The following is a 15041-nucleotide window of genomic DNA, read 5'->3' as shown; positions in this document are numbered from 1 at the left end:
TCACTCTTTGTTCGAGCCGGAAGCTGAGTACCCTTGTGACAACGGTAAGCAGTGTGAGTTTTGCCTCTCCAGGCCTTGCTTTGCTTGTTGCCCAAGCTGGAAGCTGTAAGTACCGTCTCTCCAGGCTTAGCTTCACTCTTTGTTTGAGCCGGAAGCTAAGTACCTTTGTGACAACGGTAAGCGGTGAGTACCCCTTTTCCAGAGATAGCTTCGCTCATTGCCCGAGCCGGAAGCTGCATACCTCCGTGTTTGTGACGACGGGGTAGCGTGAATATCTCCTTTCCAGGGATTCGTGATGATTTTGTCTCCACAGTCCACGATGCTGCTTCGACGGTTGTTTTTTGATTTTGTGCCACTAAGGGCTGGATAACGCAGGGATCCGTCTAGGGGATGTGCAATTACTCATAGGTTCTTGTGTCCCAACTTTCCATTGCGTAGTTGGTGCCCACTGGGGAATTTCTGATTCCTTAGGGATGCAGACACAAAGATGCTCTTTCTGGTGTGAGCGGTGCCTTATGATTGGCTGACGTCCTTTCGACGTTGGTGGAGTATCCCGGTTTATCCTTGTTCGGGTGTCTCTTTCGGTTTTCTGATTTTGCTGCCTCTGTGTAGGCTGTTATCCACTGGGGGATTTTGTCGTTGATTTTGATTAGCCTCTTCTGTTAGGCGTATCAGCTTGACGTTCAATGATTGGCTGAGAGCCAGATTCCACTTGGGGAATTTTATTTTTTTCCTTCCGCAGGGATGCCTCTTGAGTAGGCGACTGGGGATTTGGGGATCTTATGTATCCCAGAGTATTATTTGGGAAGCCTCTACAGGCTTAGCCTCACTCGACACTTGAGTTGGAGAGCTATCTTCACTGAGGAAGTTTAAGTCCTTTGACTTGGATATTCTGCTTGGGTGATCGTACTCCCATTGGGAATGTCGTCGATCTTGCTTTGATAGCTCTTGCTGGGGATTTTGAGTCCAAGAGCGTGAGTTGAGGTTTCTCTGGGGAGTATTATTTCTGCGAGCCTCTCCAGGCTCAATTATTCTTTAATGTGGGGGATGAGGAGTATTGTTTCGGCAAGCCTCTCCAGGCTCAGTTATTCTGTGCAAACTGATTGTTGGATTTTCTGTATCCTTGCTTTTTTTATTTTTTGGCTTTTTCTGTATTTTGCCTTTTTTTATGTTTTTGGCTTTTGCTGTACAGAATTTAAATTGCTAGAGAATTTTGAATTCAAAAGTTGCAAATTTCATTAAAAATGAATTTGTACAAGAAAAATTTGAGAAATGGGGCTAAGCCCAACCAAACTAGTACATGAAAAAGCAATAAAACAGAAGCCAGTCTTCACTCCTCTGCTGGCGGGTCCTGAGGCGAGTCCGGGAAGCGGCGATGCATCCAGACGGAGAGGTTGTCGAACCCCTGCACCAAGGTATCTAGTCGAGCATCGGTACTCTGCTGCCATGTACCGACACTATGCTGAAAAGCATCGAATCGCGTGTCGATGCTCTGCTGAAAAGCATCGAATCGCGTGTCAATGCTCTGCTGCAGTGTGTCGAAGCGGGCGTCAAAGTATCCCCTGTCCGACCGTGACGTGCTAGCCTCTGGCTGCGGGGTGTCGCCTCCCTCAAAGTCGAGGTTGTTGAGGAGGTCGTCGAAGGTCTCGAGGCCATTTACTCGCACAAACCCCCCTCCTGGCGATCTAGCGATGATCTTCATGTTAATCAGGGTGGAGGCACCAATCAACTTTGGCGCCAATGCCCCTGGCTCTGCACCATCGGGACATCCCCATGTCTCCGCCAGCTGTGAGAGGAGTGGGGCAACCAAGATGTACCCCTGTCTGGACTCTCCTCCCTCTCGTACCCCAAACTTCTTCACGTGCTCAAGGAAGAAATATCCAGGATTGGCCTTCCGGCCGGTGGCCATGCAATATAAGGCCAGCAGATCCGGTCGTGTAATCGACTCCTGACTCTTGGACCTGCCATGAATAGTACTGGTGAGGATCTTGTGGCAGATCCTAAGAGCAGTCGGGAGCCGGGAGCCCTTCACCCCTGAATGATAATCCCGTCGGCCAGTGAGCAAACTCCACATCTCAACCGGAGTCCACTGATCAGGCCACTCGCATATGGCATCTCGGAAGGCCAGCTGATCAGTGCGGCTGAAAAAACCTGCCTGGACGTTGAACTCGTCCAACGTCAGCGTGCGGTATCCTTCATTCATCCAGAAATCCACCGCGCAAACATCCTCCCTATAGCTGTTAGTCGACTCCGTGACGCCGACTGTAGCCAAGAACTCCTTCGTGGCCGTCAAATATAGCTGGGATGGTGGATTAAGGACAAATCCCCATCCTATGGCGTCGAAGTAGTTCCTGACATCATTCTCCAAGCCCACTGCTTGGAGAAGCTCAAAATCGAGCACTCTTGACGGCTCGATGGTGAACGTCTCTATAAGCTGTAGCCGGTCCCGGTGTCGATCTGTCATTACACGTCTGGCTGGGGCTCTCTGCCTTTTGCGAGAAGATTCTGCCATTTCCGATAATCTCTCTAGGAATGCACTCACAAGCAAGGAATGTGGAGAATGAAGAAAGGTATGCAAAATGAGGGAGGGGAAGTCTTTATTTATAGGCAAAATTCCGCCAATACGGCCCGTATTGGATTCAATACGGCCGTATTGGCCTTTCCGTTGATGTACAAAATTTATAATCAATACGGACCGTATTGGATTCAATACGACCGTATTGGGGTTTAGTACGGGCGTACTCGGTTTTAATACGCCCGTATTGGAGTTGAAACGTTGTCCTTAACGTTAACTCCAATACGACCGTATTAATACCAATACGGGCGTATTGGATTTTTCTGATTTATGATTTTTTTTTTTTTTTTTTTTTTTTTTTTTTTTAGATAAACAGAGAATAAGTGATCTTCTAGTACACCTATCATCTGTATGCATGTATGCAAATGAGATGCACCTAATTCTATTTGATTCAGTTTTTCAAAAGAATTAATCGATGCGTTCTTTGTTTGGATCTTGCCATTCCTCCAGACAGACTGTGCTTTGCCGATTTCTGTAACCGAGGAACGATGCATATTTGATTTTTGGTGTTATCAACCAAATGATTCTCCCTTCCTTTAGAAGATGTGTCAACCCTCCTATTGACCACTATATCTCCATGTTTCCACTAGATTATTCAAAAATCGTTGGGGACAAGAGAGAAAAGAAGGAAAAGGTATATTTTTCAAAAGTTTGTGTTTTAGAGGGGATTGTTTTATTTTTGAAAAATGGATTTTGTAAGAATGGCTGGCCAATGGCAGGCTTATTGTGTTTAGGTTTGTTCGATTAAACATTTATGAAGTTAAGCACATCTTCGTTATTAATGATTGTGCTTTGACAACTTGGATAGCTTTTCTTGAGCCCCTTGTTGAATTCGATTGATGGTACCATCATGGATTTATTTTGTTTTTCTTTTTTTGACGGCCCTAACTTTTGCCTAAAACACCCATTTGTGATGTCTTAGCGGGCTTTTGTTGTTGTTCATTATTTTGTAACCCTAATTTTTGCCTAGGTCACCCTTTTGTGGGATTCCTAGCGGGTCTTTTGCTCTTATTTTGCGCAGTCCCCTTTTGGGTTTCCTGCCGAGCTTATTATCTTTAGGATTTCTTTATCCATGATGGCATTTATTGATGCCAAGAAAAGGTGCCCCAAGCTGTCATGCACTCTTCCACATAAAAATGATGCGGGTTTATTGATTATTAAGACGATCTTAACCTCATTTATGTTCATTCAAACAGGGTTAAATAATGTGGTCTAGAACTTTATTGTAAGCAAGAAAAGAATCAATAAGAAATTAATGAAGAATGATTTTATTCTAATCATAATGGAAACATGTGCCCTATCGAGGCTCGGGGGTCGGGCTGTCCCCGAGGAGTGATCTCTAATAGTCACTGAGTCTATACATCCTTATCGGAAGGAGAAGGACACTTGATGACAACAGCTGGCCTCGACATTTGTGAACCAGCCTTCCTAAAGATCTGGCTTAAAGAACGTCGAGAAGGATTTTGATTCCTCTTCGTTCTTTGATCTTTAACAGGGTTGTATCCTAACCCTTGCTTCCCCGGATTGTCCTTGATAATAGGTAGCTCCGGGATTCCTTGGGAGTACTTGCCCAATCCTTGTCCTGGCAAGTATCCGTTCTTTGTGAGCATATGGGCTACCTTCTTCATTTCTCGGGGAAACGTTTCAACATTGGCAATTTCCAATGCTTGGAAGGCGGTTTCCAAAGCTTCCTCTGCTGCATCCACATAAGGTATGTTGGATGGCTTACTGATGAGTATGTCATCTTCAGCTTGCACGGTCACCAGTTTGTCACCCACGATGAATTTGACTTTTTGGTGGAGCGTAGAGGGTACAGCTTTCGCATCATGAATCCAAGGTCGGCCTAGGAGACAGCTGTATGCAGGAGTAATATCCATCACTTGGAATTCGACGTTGAAGATGGTGGGTCCAATTTGGATTGGAAGATTGACTTCTCCCACCACTTCTCTTTTAGAACCGTCGAAAGCTCGAACGATCATGTTGCTCGGGCGCATTTGGACTCCCTTGATTGCCACTTGATCAAGAGTTCTTTTGGGCATCACATTCAAGGAAGATCCGTTATCCACCAAGACTTTTGCGATGTGGTACTCCTTGCACTTTACAGAGATGTGCAAGGGCTTGTTGTGATTAGGTCCCTCGGCGGGGATTTCTTCATCGGTGAAAGTAAGGTGATCATTAGCCGTGATGTGGCTAACAATTCCCTCAAATTTGTCTTGGGAGATGGTATGCGACACATACGCCTCGTTCAAGACCTTCAACAGAGCTTGCCGATGCGGTTCGGAGCTTAGGATCAACGACAACAAAGTGATCTTTGCTGGTGTCTTGTGAAGTTGATCCACAATGGAGTACTCGCTTTGTTTGATGAATTTTAACAACTCATCAGTCTCCTCCTCGGATTCTCTATCTTCCTCGGTTTTCTCCTTTTCTTTTCCTTTATTCTTGGGAGCTTTATCGTGCAGATCTTCGGGAGTGTAGATCCTGCCACTCCTAGTCATGCCCCCAAGTCCAGCGATGTTGGAGATATCGCTGTCGGCAGAAGAGTGGATGTCGTATATCCACGGCACAGCCTTATTTGTTTTGTAGGGGAAAGGCCTCGGAGCGATGATCCTTAACGGTGTCGGACCTTCCCTTTCGTCTGTCTTGATTACCAACAATGGAGTCGCCGTGTGCTTGCTTGGTGCAGTTGTTGGTTTGCATTTAATGACCAATGGCGTGCGATCCATTCTGAACATACGCATCGATTATTTCTTTCTTTTTATTAACATTTATTATTAAATTACCGGGAGAGATAAATGCAAATGAATGACTATGAAATGCAAAGGCAATAAATCTCAAAAATACTGTTTTATTCATTAAAGAAAGTGTACAACTTTATACAATGCTTTGAAGCAATTTTTTACAATAAGAGAAAAGCCGGTAAAAACCCACAGGCGGGTTCATGTTTCTTTGCCACTCATCTTCGGCTTCCTCGACGTGACGACCCATTGCTTTAATCTGTGTATGGACCGCTTGGCTCATATCGTCACTGATTTTCTGAGCCTCCTTCGCTTTCTGAGTATAGTAGTTGATCATGGCCTGTAGCTCATTAAGCTCGTCTTCGGCTCGATCCTTCTCCTCTCGGAGTCTGGCCATTTGTGCTAGTCCCTCCCTCTCCTTTTTACGGAAATCGGAAAGGTTTGCGGCTTGTTGTTGAGCAACTTCCCGCCATTGTTGTGCATCGGATCGAGTCAAGAGCAGATCGTCTTGCATGTTCTTGATCAACTGTGCCTGCCTTACATGTTCGGCTTCAAGGTGTGCTATCTTTGCGTTGACTTCTTGGAGTTGACTACTCGGTTCAACCTTTGGCATTTTGGATGCCCGAGTAGTCTCCTCGTTGAGGTTAGCACACTCATCCTTGAGCCGCTCTATCTCGTGGTCTTTCTTCTTGCATTGCCTTTGAAGACCATCAATAGTAAAACTGGATTCTTCATTTTTTTCTTCAAGAAATCTCATTTGAGCTTCCATACTTTCCAGCTTTTTGGTCAAGGCGTCGACTTGTTCTTGCATTAACCTCCTTGTGGTTGTGGTTGCGCAAGGGGTGGATGGTTGAGACACCCCTCTCTCGTTCCTCCATATCTCATAGTCGGTGGAGACGGATACCCGAGGCTTTCCAAGCTCTCGATCTCCCTCATAGATTGGTTTCTCCCATGCTCTAATGATAGCGTGCATGTCCCTCTGATGTTCGGAATCAAAGGAGAAACACAACCCTCCAAGCTCCTCTTTGGTAGGAACAATTTGAGTCCTCATGAGTTGCCTCATAGCCAATCTAGGTGAATAAGCTATGCAACCTCTGAGGCCCATTAATGGTATGCTTGGATAACTGCCGCATCTTGTCAATACATTGTTTGGACGGAACCAAGGTCAAACCCACGTGAAGTGCTCAATACTCCACTGTTCCATCTCTTCCTTCCACTCGGAAGCATACCGACGGCGTACGGGGATCTTCGAAAAACTTCTCAAAGGATCGGGCAAAGTCCCCATATGACTAGAGGCATAAAAGTGTGTGATGCCCCACACATACAACAAGGAGGTACAACATCGGATAGTTTTCCCTTGCTTCTGTTGAGATAAGCTGACAGAAAGCAAGGTGTCGGCAAGAATGGCAGGCACGGGACTCTTCATATGTACGTCCCAAGCGAAGAAGGCGTCCATAGCAGCATGGTCCACTGTGTTAGCGTGAAAGGGGAATAGGATCATCCCAAACACGGCTAACGCTAGAGTCTTGTTGAAAGCTAACCAATCTCCCTCATCAGCCAAAGAAGAAAGGTGGTTTTCGATCATAGCAAGCTTCCAACCCTTGATACTGCCGTTCCCCACTAAAGCAGATAATCGTGGTAGTAGTTTGACTTGAGTGGCAACTCTCTCTACGGCCACATGATTTCCATGGAAAATATAGACCCCTGTTGATTTGGGCCATCGAAGCATGAGTTCGTACTCCTCGAGAGTAGGAACTAAGTCAAACTGGGGGAATTCAAAACAGTGTAGATCGAGACTCCAGAAATGGACCAAGGCTCTCAGAAAAGCTGGATCCACACAAATCTTCATCAAGTCAAGGACTCGTCCATAAGATTTTTCGAACTCCAAACGAGCCTCTCGTGGCATCAAGGTACAGAGGTGATCCAACCTTTCAGCACGGTATAATAGGAAGTCCACTTTCTTTAATGGCCTTTGCACCTCCCTAGACCTCTCCATAATCTACAATACAATGCATGATATGAGATGATGGCGATGAATATGCATGCATAGTGTTTTTTTCAACTAAGCATTATCATGTTTTCGGGATATTCTTAAGATGATGCATGATATTGCTTGGTTTGGATAAATACGTATTTTTTCTTTTTGTATATTTTGGGTGAAAAGGGAAACTACCTATATGAATGCAATGGAGGCAGATGTTAACACCATGTACTAGAAAATCTTTATTTCTATTTATTTTTATTTTACTAGGGATGTTGTATGTTTAAAGAATGCAAATGTATGCTCATACAATGTCACATAAAAATGCACACACAATTCACTCATCCACGAACAGTCACGAGCGAATCACGAGGTAGGGGTCTCCTGCAGAAAAGTGCATATTCAAGGAGGATCTAACTGTTCTCACTTGGTCAAAGGCCCCCAAGGTGCCCCCATTATAGGGACCCAATTCCTCTCGTCGTAGGTCGATGGAAAGTTCCAACGCACCGTCGGACTCAAGTTCATGGTTATCACCTTGAGTGATGCTTTCCGACAACGGTCTACGGGCACCTATAGACCCATTCGACAACCGGCCGTACTAACATCCACTCCCTATGGTTAATCACTCATGCCCCCGGGTATAGAGGGAACTGTTGTGTGCAAAGGTTTGTGTGCAGTTTTTATTTCAAACAATTGCGTAAATTTAAAAATACAACAGTTATTAAAGCCAAATAGATAAACATGTTATCATACAAGTGAGGGGTAATAAAGTAATTTTAACTATTATTTGTTAAAAATAATCTGTCACTAAATGGGACTGACTCTCGAGGCTTCCCCAGTGGAGTCGCCATCTGTCGCCACCGGCCCGAAACGGGCTTTCGGCATTCGCGAAGGATGGTTGGACTCGTTTATTTGTTTAAAAAATGTGGATTGCTAGAATGACTTATTCTCAAACTGAGACCTCATCAAACGAGCAATTTTATTAAAAGGCTCACCAATCCATATTAATCCCAAGCGGGACCCTCCATGGATTAGTGGTTTTCGCAAAAGGAGGGTTCGTGGAGTCGCCACCAATGTTTTACTCAAAACATTGGAAAAAGGGATAAGGCAATTGATTTAAAAATCAACTTTGGCCACTACAACCAGAGTTGGGTAAGGGAGTCGGTTACGCGTGGGGAAGGTGTTAGCACCCCACGGCGCCCCTTTCGGGTTCCCTATGACAGATTATTTTTAAAAGAACAGTATAAAATTACTAAATTACCCCTATTTATTCTAAGCAATTATAAATTGACTATCTACATGATGACAGTTTAAATATGCACACAGAAAGCAGTAAAAGGAAGGATTGAAGGGAAACCTCTTGAAGCGTGCTTTTATATATTGCAAAGAACTGGGAAGCGTTTTGGCGTTCCCTCGCTCTACAAGCCCGCTCCTCGCTCTCCTAGAACAAAATTTTAACTAAGGGAATCAAAAAGATTTCCCCTCGACTAGGTTCGATCCTCAAGCAAAATGGCTCGGGGCTCAAGAACTTCGTCGGATCAACTCTCCGAGTGATTTCTAGGGCAGAACACTGCTCAAAAACCCCAGAATACTCAAGGAGAGGGTTGAAACTATCTAAAAAAGTGTGGAATGACGTCCAATTGACGTCATATTTATAGGGAATAGGCGCAATACGGCCTACAGGGGCAATACGGCCGTATTGAAATTTTTGAACTTCAATACGGTCGTATTGAAGTTCAATACGGTCGTATTGAAATTCAGAAATTTCAATACGACCGTATTGAGTTCGCTGCGGTTGTATTGAAGTGTCAATACGGTCGTATTGACTTCAGTACGACCGTATTGAAGTGTCAATACGGTCGTATTGACTTCAGTACGGCCGTATTGAAGTTTCAGAAACTTCAATACGCCGTATTGAGTTTCGCTGCGGCCGTATTGAAGCTTCAATACGGCCGTATTAAGTTCAGTACGGCCGTATTGGGCTTTTTCCCTCCACTTCCTTATTTTGAGCTATTCTAAGACCTCTAGACCTACAGAGAACCCTCCTAGGGCCTTCGAGGAGTCCTTCTGGCTGATTATCCTTCAGTCTTCGAGAGTCTTCAAGCTTTATTTCCGACCCGGACAATTTTAGGGGTCTACAGAAGGTAGTAAGTGAAACCTTCTATTTAATGGGGTATTACATAGCATGAAACATCTTTTCCACCTTAAAGTTCCACCCTATAGCCCTATTAAGATCATATCTACCCTTAAAAGTAGGTGGATCATTTTGCTGAAACCTCGACAAACAGTTAGTTTCCACAACAATCACATTCCCCATCACTTGAATTATTGCTTGTAAGGCATCAACTAAAGGGCAGTCATTCTTTCCTGCCATTATTTTTCTAGTTCACAAAAACATACACAAGGTTAAAACAACTCAAACATCAAAATATAAGTCAGAGTACACACAAAAACATAGGAAACTTTTATAACACACTAGTCAAATTAACCAATTTGCTCTAACACCACTAAACGTGATACCCTTCTACCCTCAAGGCCTTAATTATAAAACTTTTAATAAGAAAACATGTTTAATTAAAAAAAATAATATAAAACAACTTCATTAGTACTTCTAGTAAAAAGGGTTCACATGTTATAGATAAAACTTCCTCAAAGTAAAGAAGGAAATAAACTAAACAAGAGTTATAAACAAGGCACAGACAAGCCTTTTACAAAACATATAAAAATAAATAAACATAAAAAACAAATCTAAACTTCATCCATAACTAAAGAGAATATTGTATGGTCCTTTAGCCCCAAAGTCACACTATTAAAGTAAGACCCCAAAATATCAAACTAAAACACTAAGCCTCATTTCCCTTATGCTTGACCTCATATACCTGGTCTACTCTGACATGGCAATTAGCCCAAGCAAGAAACAACAAAACAAACACAAAGGAGTGAGAATATATATCACCCATATACAACACATATAAGGTATAAGGGTAGAACACTAACATAATTTATATCCATACATTCACCCAATACTCAAGATTCATCTCATATCATTCAACACATCAAATCCAGATCATACACAATGCTAGTTAAAAACTCATGCAACTGATATTCCTAAATATATATGCACATGGTACCAATATCCAATATCACTAAAATGTGCTCTAGTACAAGATAACCTAAGAGAACACGGACCGAATCACTAGTGACCCTCTTAATCCACTCTTGATTAGGGGAGATTTATCATAGTCCAGTTGAAGCATTATAGTCAGTCATGGTTAAGGATGACAAATAAACCCGTACCCGTGAGTAATACCCGAACCCGTCCTGACTTTGATGGGAAATACTCGGTTTGATGGGTACGGGTACGGGTACGGGTACGAGTATATACATACCCGCCCATACCTGTACCCGTAACCAATTGAATTATGTTAAAAAAATTTAATATTTTATTGTGTAATTATTTCTTATAATGTGAAATATTTATAGTTGTTTAATTATTAAGAAATATCTTGATTAAAATATAAGATAGAGAAACAATTTAATTATAATTATAATATAATGAAAAAATAATTTAAAAATATTATGTATTTCTTTTTGCAATAAAAAATAATAATAATTTTTTACGGGTACATGTATACTCAATACCTGAAGGGACGGGGATGGGGGCAGAAATTATATACCCGGCGGGTACAAGGATGGGTTTGAGTTGCGAGGACGGGGACAGGTATCATAAAACCCGTACCCAACCCGTCCCGTTGCCATCCCTAGTCATGGTTGTCCTTCATACTCGTTAGGGTCTCCTTACCATAATGCCCCTAAGGTTTAGGTGAAAAACCATAGAGATCCTCCTACATAGATTAACACCACCTCTCAAAGAAAGTATGCATGAAATGCATGGACTCCACACAACATTACAACATAAGAATAATGCAATTATATCCACAACAAAAACTTGCCAACCTCTTTGTCTGAACTTTTCCACAAGTTAACATGCATTTGCCTAGATTTCATCACTGCTAAGTCTCTACTTAGACCTACTCATCATCATCATCGTCATCGTCATCATTTCTTATACTCTTATTCATCATAGTCACTTCCTTTCTATATGTACTCAATTATAATTATTTTGTTCCTCTCTTTTTATTGTTCTTCCCTTATCAACACCCCATTTATTTCTCCTTTTTAATTAACAAACCAAGATTATTTCTTCTTTTTTATTTCTAATAGTACCAATCATCATTAGCTCCTCTACTAATTATTACTTTGAAAACTTTTTTTTCTCATCAACATAGTGGTGCCCAATAAGGCAAACCTCACTCCCAATGTAAAGAGGTCAAGGACCTTCTCTATCATGTTCGTGCCTAACATAGCTACTCCCACACCTAGTGTGGAGAGGTCAAGAACCTCTTTGTCTCTTTTGCACCCAATGCAATTACTTCCAAGTCTAATGTTGATGGGACAAGACGTGTAAAATGACCTATCTACTTTTGTTTTCTTATTTTTAATAAATCTCCAGGTTAGACTCAAGAGTCCAACCTAAGCCTCTATAACTCACTCTTTATTTTCTTTTTATTTTATTTATTAAAACTTTTTTATTTATATTATAAATTCAATTAAATAATTTAATTAAATTTATAATATAAATTTTATTTAAACAACTTTATTTTATTTTTTATTTTAAAAATCAAGATTTTATATGTTTCAAAACCGGTATGAATCATTCAATAACTAATCAAAACCTATCAAAACCTGCATAGAAAACCTATTAAATCAATATTATCAAAACAAATAATCAGATCAAAATTCGATCTGTAGCTCCCAAAAAGGGACTTATGTTTGCTCAGAAAAAAGGTATCTACTTGTACAAAATTCACTTGGTTTGAAACTTTCCAAGATTCACTCAAGAACTGTTTTCACTTCTTGGTGCTTCCGGCCATCCATGCTTAGGCATGGTGGACAAATTTTGTCCTTAGCCGTGTGTGGCCAACCTTCCATCAACCAACATTCTTCAACCTCCGTCAACACCATCTTTTGCTAAAATCTTGACTACAAACTTGGCTTCAACATGTGATCTCCCTCTCCCTAAGCCTTGCCGGAAGGGAGACTCCATTGCTGTAAAAATTTCGGAGCAAGATTACCAAGAAGGACTCCTACGTTGCCGCAACCATCTTCATGGGAGAGTCTTCTTGGCCAAAGGCCAAAAACCTTTGAAATTTGTTGAGCTCAAAGATAAACTCTCTAGGCTATGGACACATCTTGCTGGCTGGACAGTCATCTCTCTTGGACGTGGATACTTTGAATTTGAATTCCAACATAGCAAGGATCTTGGCACGGTTCTTGCAGCTGGCTCATGGAATTTGGAACCCGGATTACTTCGACTCTCCCTTTGGAAACTGGACTTCAATCCAAGAAACTTCAAGAACTCTCTTGCACATGTTTGGCTATGGATTTATGAGTTGCCTCAGGAATATTGGTGCAGCAGGATCATCCTTGCCATAGCCTCGGGTCTAGGCATACCTATTGCAATAGACCAAGCCACGGTACAAAGATCTTATGGACACTTTGCACGAGTGTTAGTGGAAGTCAATCTTGCTGAAGCCATTCCAGATCATTTGCTGGTTGAGAGGGAAGGATTTGCTTTTTATGTGACTTTAGATTTTGACAGGATCCCTGCATATTATTCTTTATGCCAATGCATTGGACATGATAATTTTCTTGTAACATTCAAAAACCTGTAGATGAAGCATGGAGGAGTACAAATTCGGATAATGGAGAGCCAAGCAAAAAATCTGCAGCGGTAGCTGAAAAAATGGACGTTGTAGAATTGATCACCACTCAGGTGGTTGATCACGCCAAGGTTGATCAGCACGTAGGTGACTCAGCTGCTCAACTAGCACCAAATGCTCAGGTTGGTGGCTTGGCTAAGCTAAAGCATGATGCAGTCTCTCCTTGTGCTGATGATCAACACAAGGCTGCATCTGCAGTAGGAGCTGTCACAAACGCGGCTGTTCTAGCTGCTCCAGCATCGCTTGGTGACCAGCCAGCACACATTTCAACTGATAATATGCAGCAGCTAAATCAGCCAAACCAGCTTGGCGTTAATCTGGTTCAATATGCAGCAGGTGCTGTCAAACACGCAGCTGGGCTAGGGACACCTCTTGCTGCACAGCAGGTTGGTAGCTTGGTGGTTGCACTTGCTTCAGCTGCTGGCTTGGTGCAGTCCAATTTTGTGAAACCTGTTCCAGCTGTCCCTGCCAAAATGATAGCTACTGCAGCACCGCTTGGCACTCCCTTGGTTGTAGCTAATGATCATCAATGGAGCAATGTAAAGGCCTCTCAGACGCATGCAGTTTCTGGCGCTAAATCAGCTGCTGTCATAATAAAATTTGCTGCAGTAGTGGTGGGCAATTCTTCAATTGTGGCAGTCCATTCGACAGCAAGTGAGGCCAGCCATAGTGATAACAACTCACTTGAAGGTATGCCACCTCTAGAAGATATATCCACGGATGAAGCTGCTGTTGGTGCATTAAAGGTACAGCAAACTGATGCAGCTGATTGTTCAGTGGATTCACAAGCAGGTTCAGCTGTGGGAAGCAAGGCTGGTACAGTCACAGCTAAGCCAGCTCAGTTTGTACAAGTCGTGTGGATGGTGCAGAAACTGATTCTGATTCTGATTCAGAATATGAGAGTGATCCTGAGGAAATGGACACAACAGCAGACTTAGATGTGGGAAGGGTAGCAGGCCCCGGCTCCAAAATTCTAACAAGAAGCGCAGCTGCTGCAGCATACAAAAAAGGCACTAATAAGATAGTATCCAGTTCGGCAGGTGCAGCTGAATCTAGCCCCAAAAGGATTGCAACAATGGTTTGCAACAATGGTTGCCAATCCACCAAGGAGGAATAAGGTGTCTACATCAAGAAAAAGGAGTGATGTAGAGGCAGATTCAGATATTGATTCTCCTCCTTTGCACAAGATGTCCTATGAGGAGCACCAACGGAGAGCTGTAGCAAGATCTGCTAGATATGCCAAATACTCTTAAACATTTTTGGTAATTTTGGAGAATCATGTTGATTGTATGTAGCTTATTGACATGGTTTGGACTATGCCAATTGATTGGCATTGGTAACCAAATTTTGTTTTCCTTTCTTTGTATTTTTTAGGTGGGTTTTGGTTTGGTCCCCCCACTTTGTACTTTTTACTTACTTTAATTTTTTAGTCCATGTTGATATGCTGCAGATGATTGACGTCAATTGAGGTACTAACCTGGTTAGGATCTTAATTCTACATAGTGATGTCTTAGCATATTTATTTTTTTTTTCAAAAAAAAAACAATATCTTTAATGCTTAACTTTAAGATTTATTTTAAATACTTTTTATTACAAATTTGATCATAATCTCTAAAATTAAGCCATGGAAGGAACGTTGCTTTTTTATTATGCCTTTTATTTCAATTAAAATTTATAACTTATGAAAATAATTTTATTTTAAATTTTAATAATACTATTTTGTCTTCTTGATTAACTAGCTTTAGATAATACTCTTTACAAAAACTGGTCAGAATTTTTTTGTTTAATTTTGAATGACACATTAAACAATAGATCAACATTGCTCAATTTAGAAAATAAGAACCAAATTAATAATTAAAAATTGAGACTAAAATTGCACATTTATAAAACTATAGGACCAAAAGTAAATTTAAATCATTTTTTTTTTCATAAAACGGAGGTCCTATGCAGTCCCATACCCCAAAACA

General features: G+C 41.8%; 1 protein-coding gene across 1 annotated transcript in view; it reads left to right on the top strand.

Moving 5' to 3' along the window:
• The window catches only part of LOC109802234 (uncharacterized), a 35466-nt gene extending 22440 nt beyond the window's left edge, over nt 1-13026 (top strand). Inside the window, exon 2 of the mRNA XM_020363516.1 lies at nt 12262-13026. Coding sequence (XP_020219105.1) covers nt 12262-13026 — 765 coding nt within the window. The remainder of the gene's footprint in view (nt 1-12261) is intronic.
• Nucleotides 13027-15041: the final 2015 nt, after the last annotated feature.

Source organism: Cajanus cajan, chromosome 3 (genome assembly GCF_000230855.2).
Source record: "Cajanus cajan strain Asha chromosome 3, NIPB_CcT2T_4, whole genome shotgun sequence".
NCBI lineage: Eukaryota > Viridiplantae > Streptophyta > Magnoliopsida > Fabales > Fabaceae > Cajanus > Cajanus cajan.
This window is presented reverse-complemented; position numbering and strand designations above follow the sequence as displayed.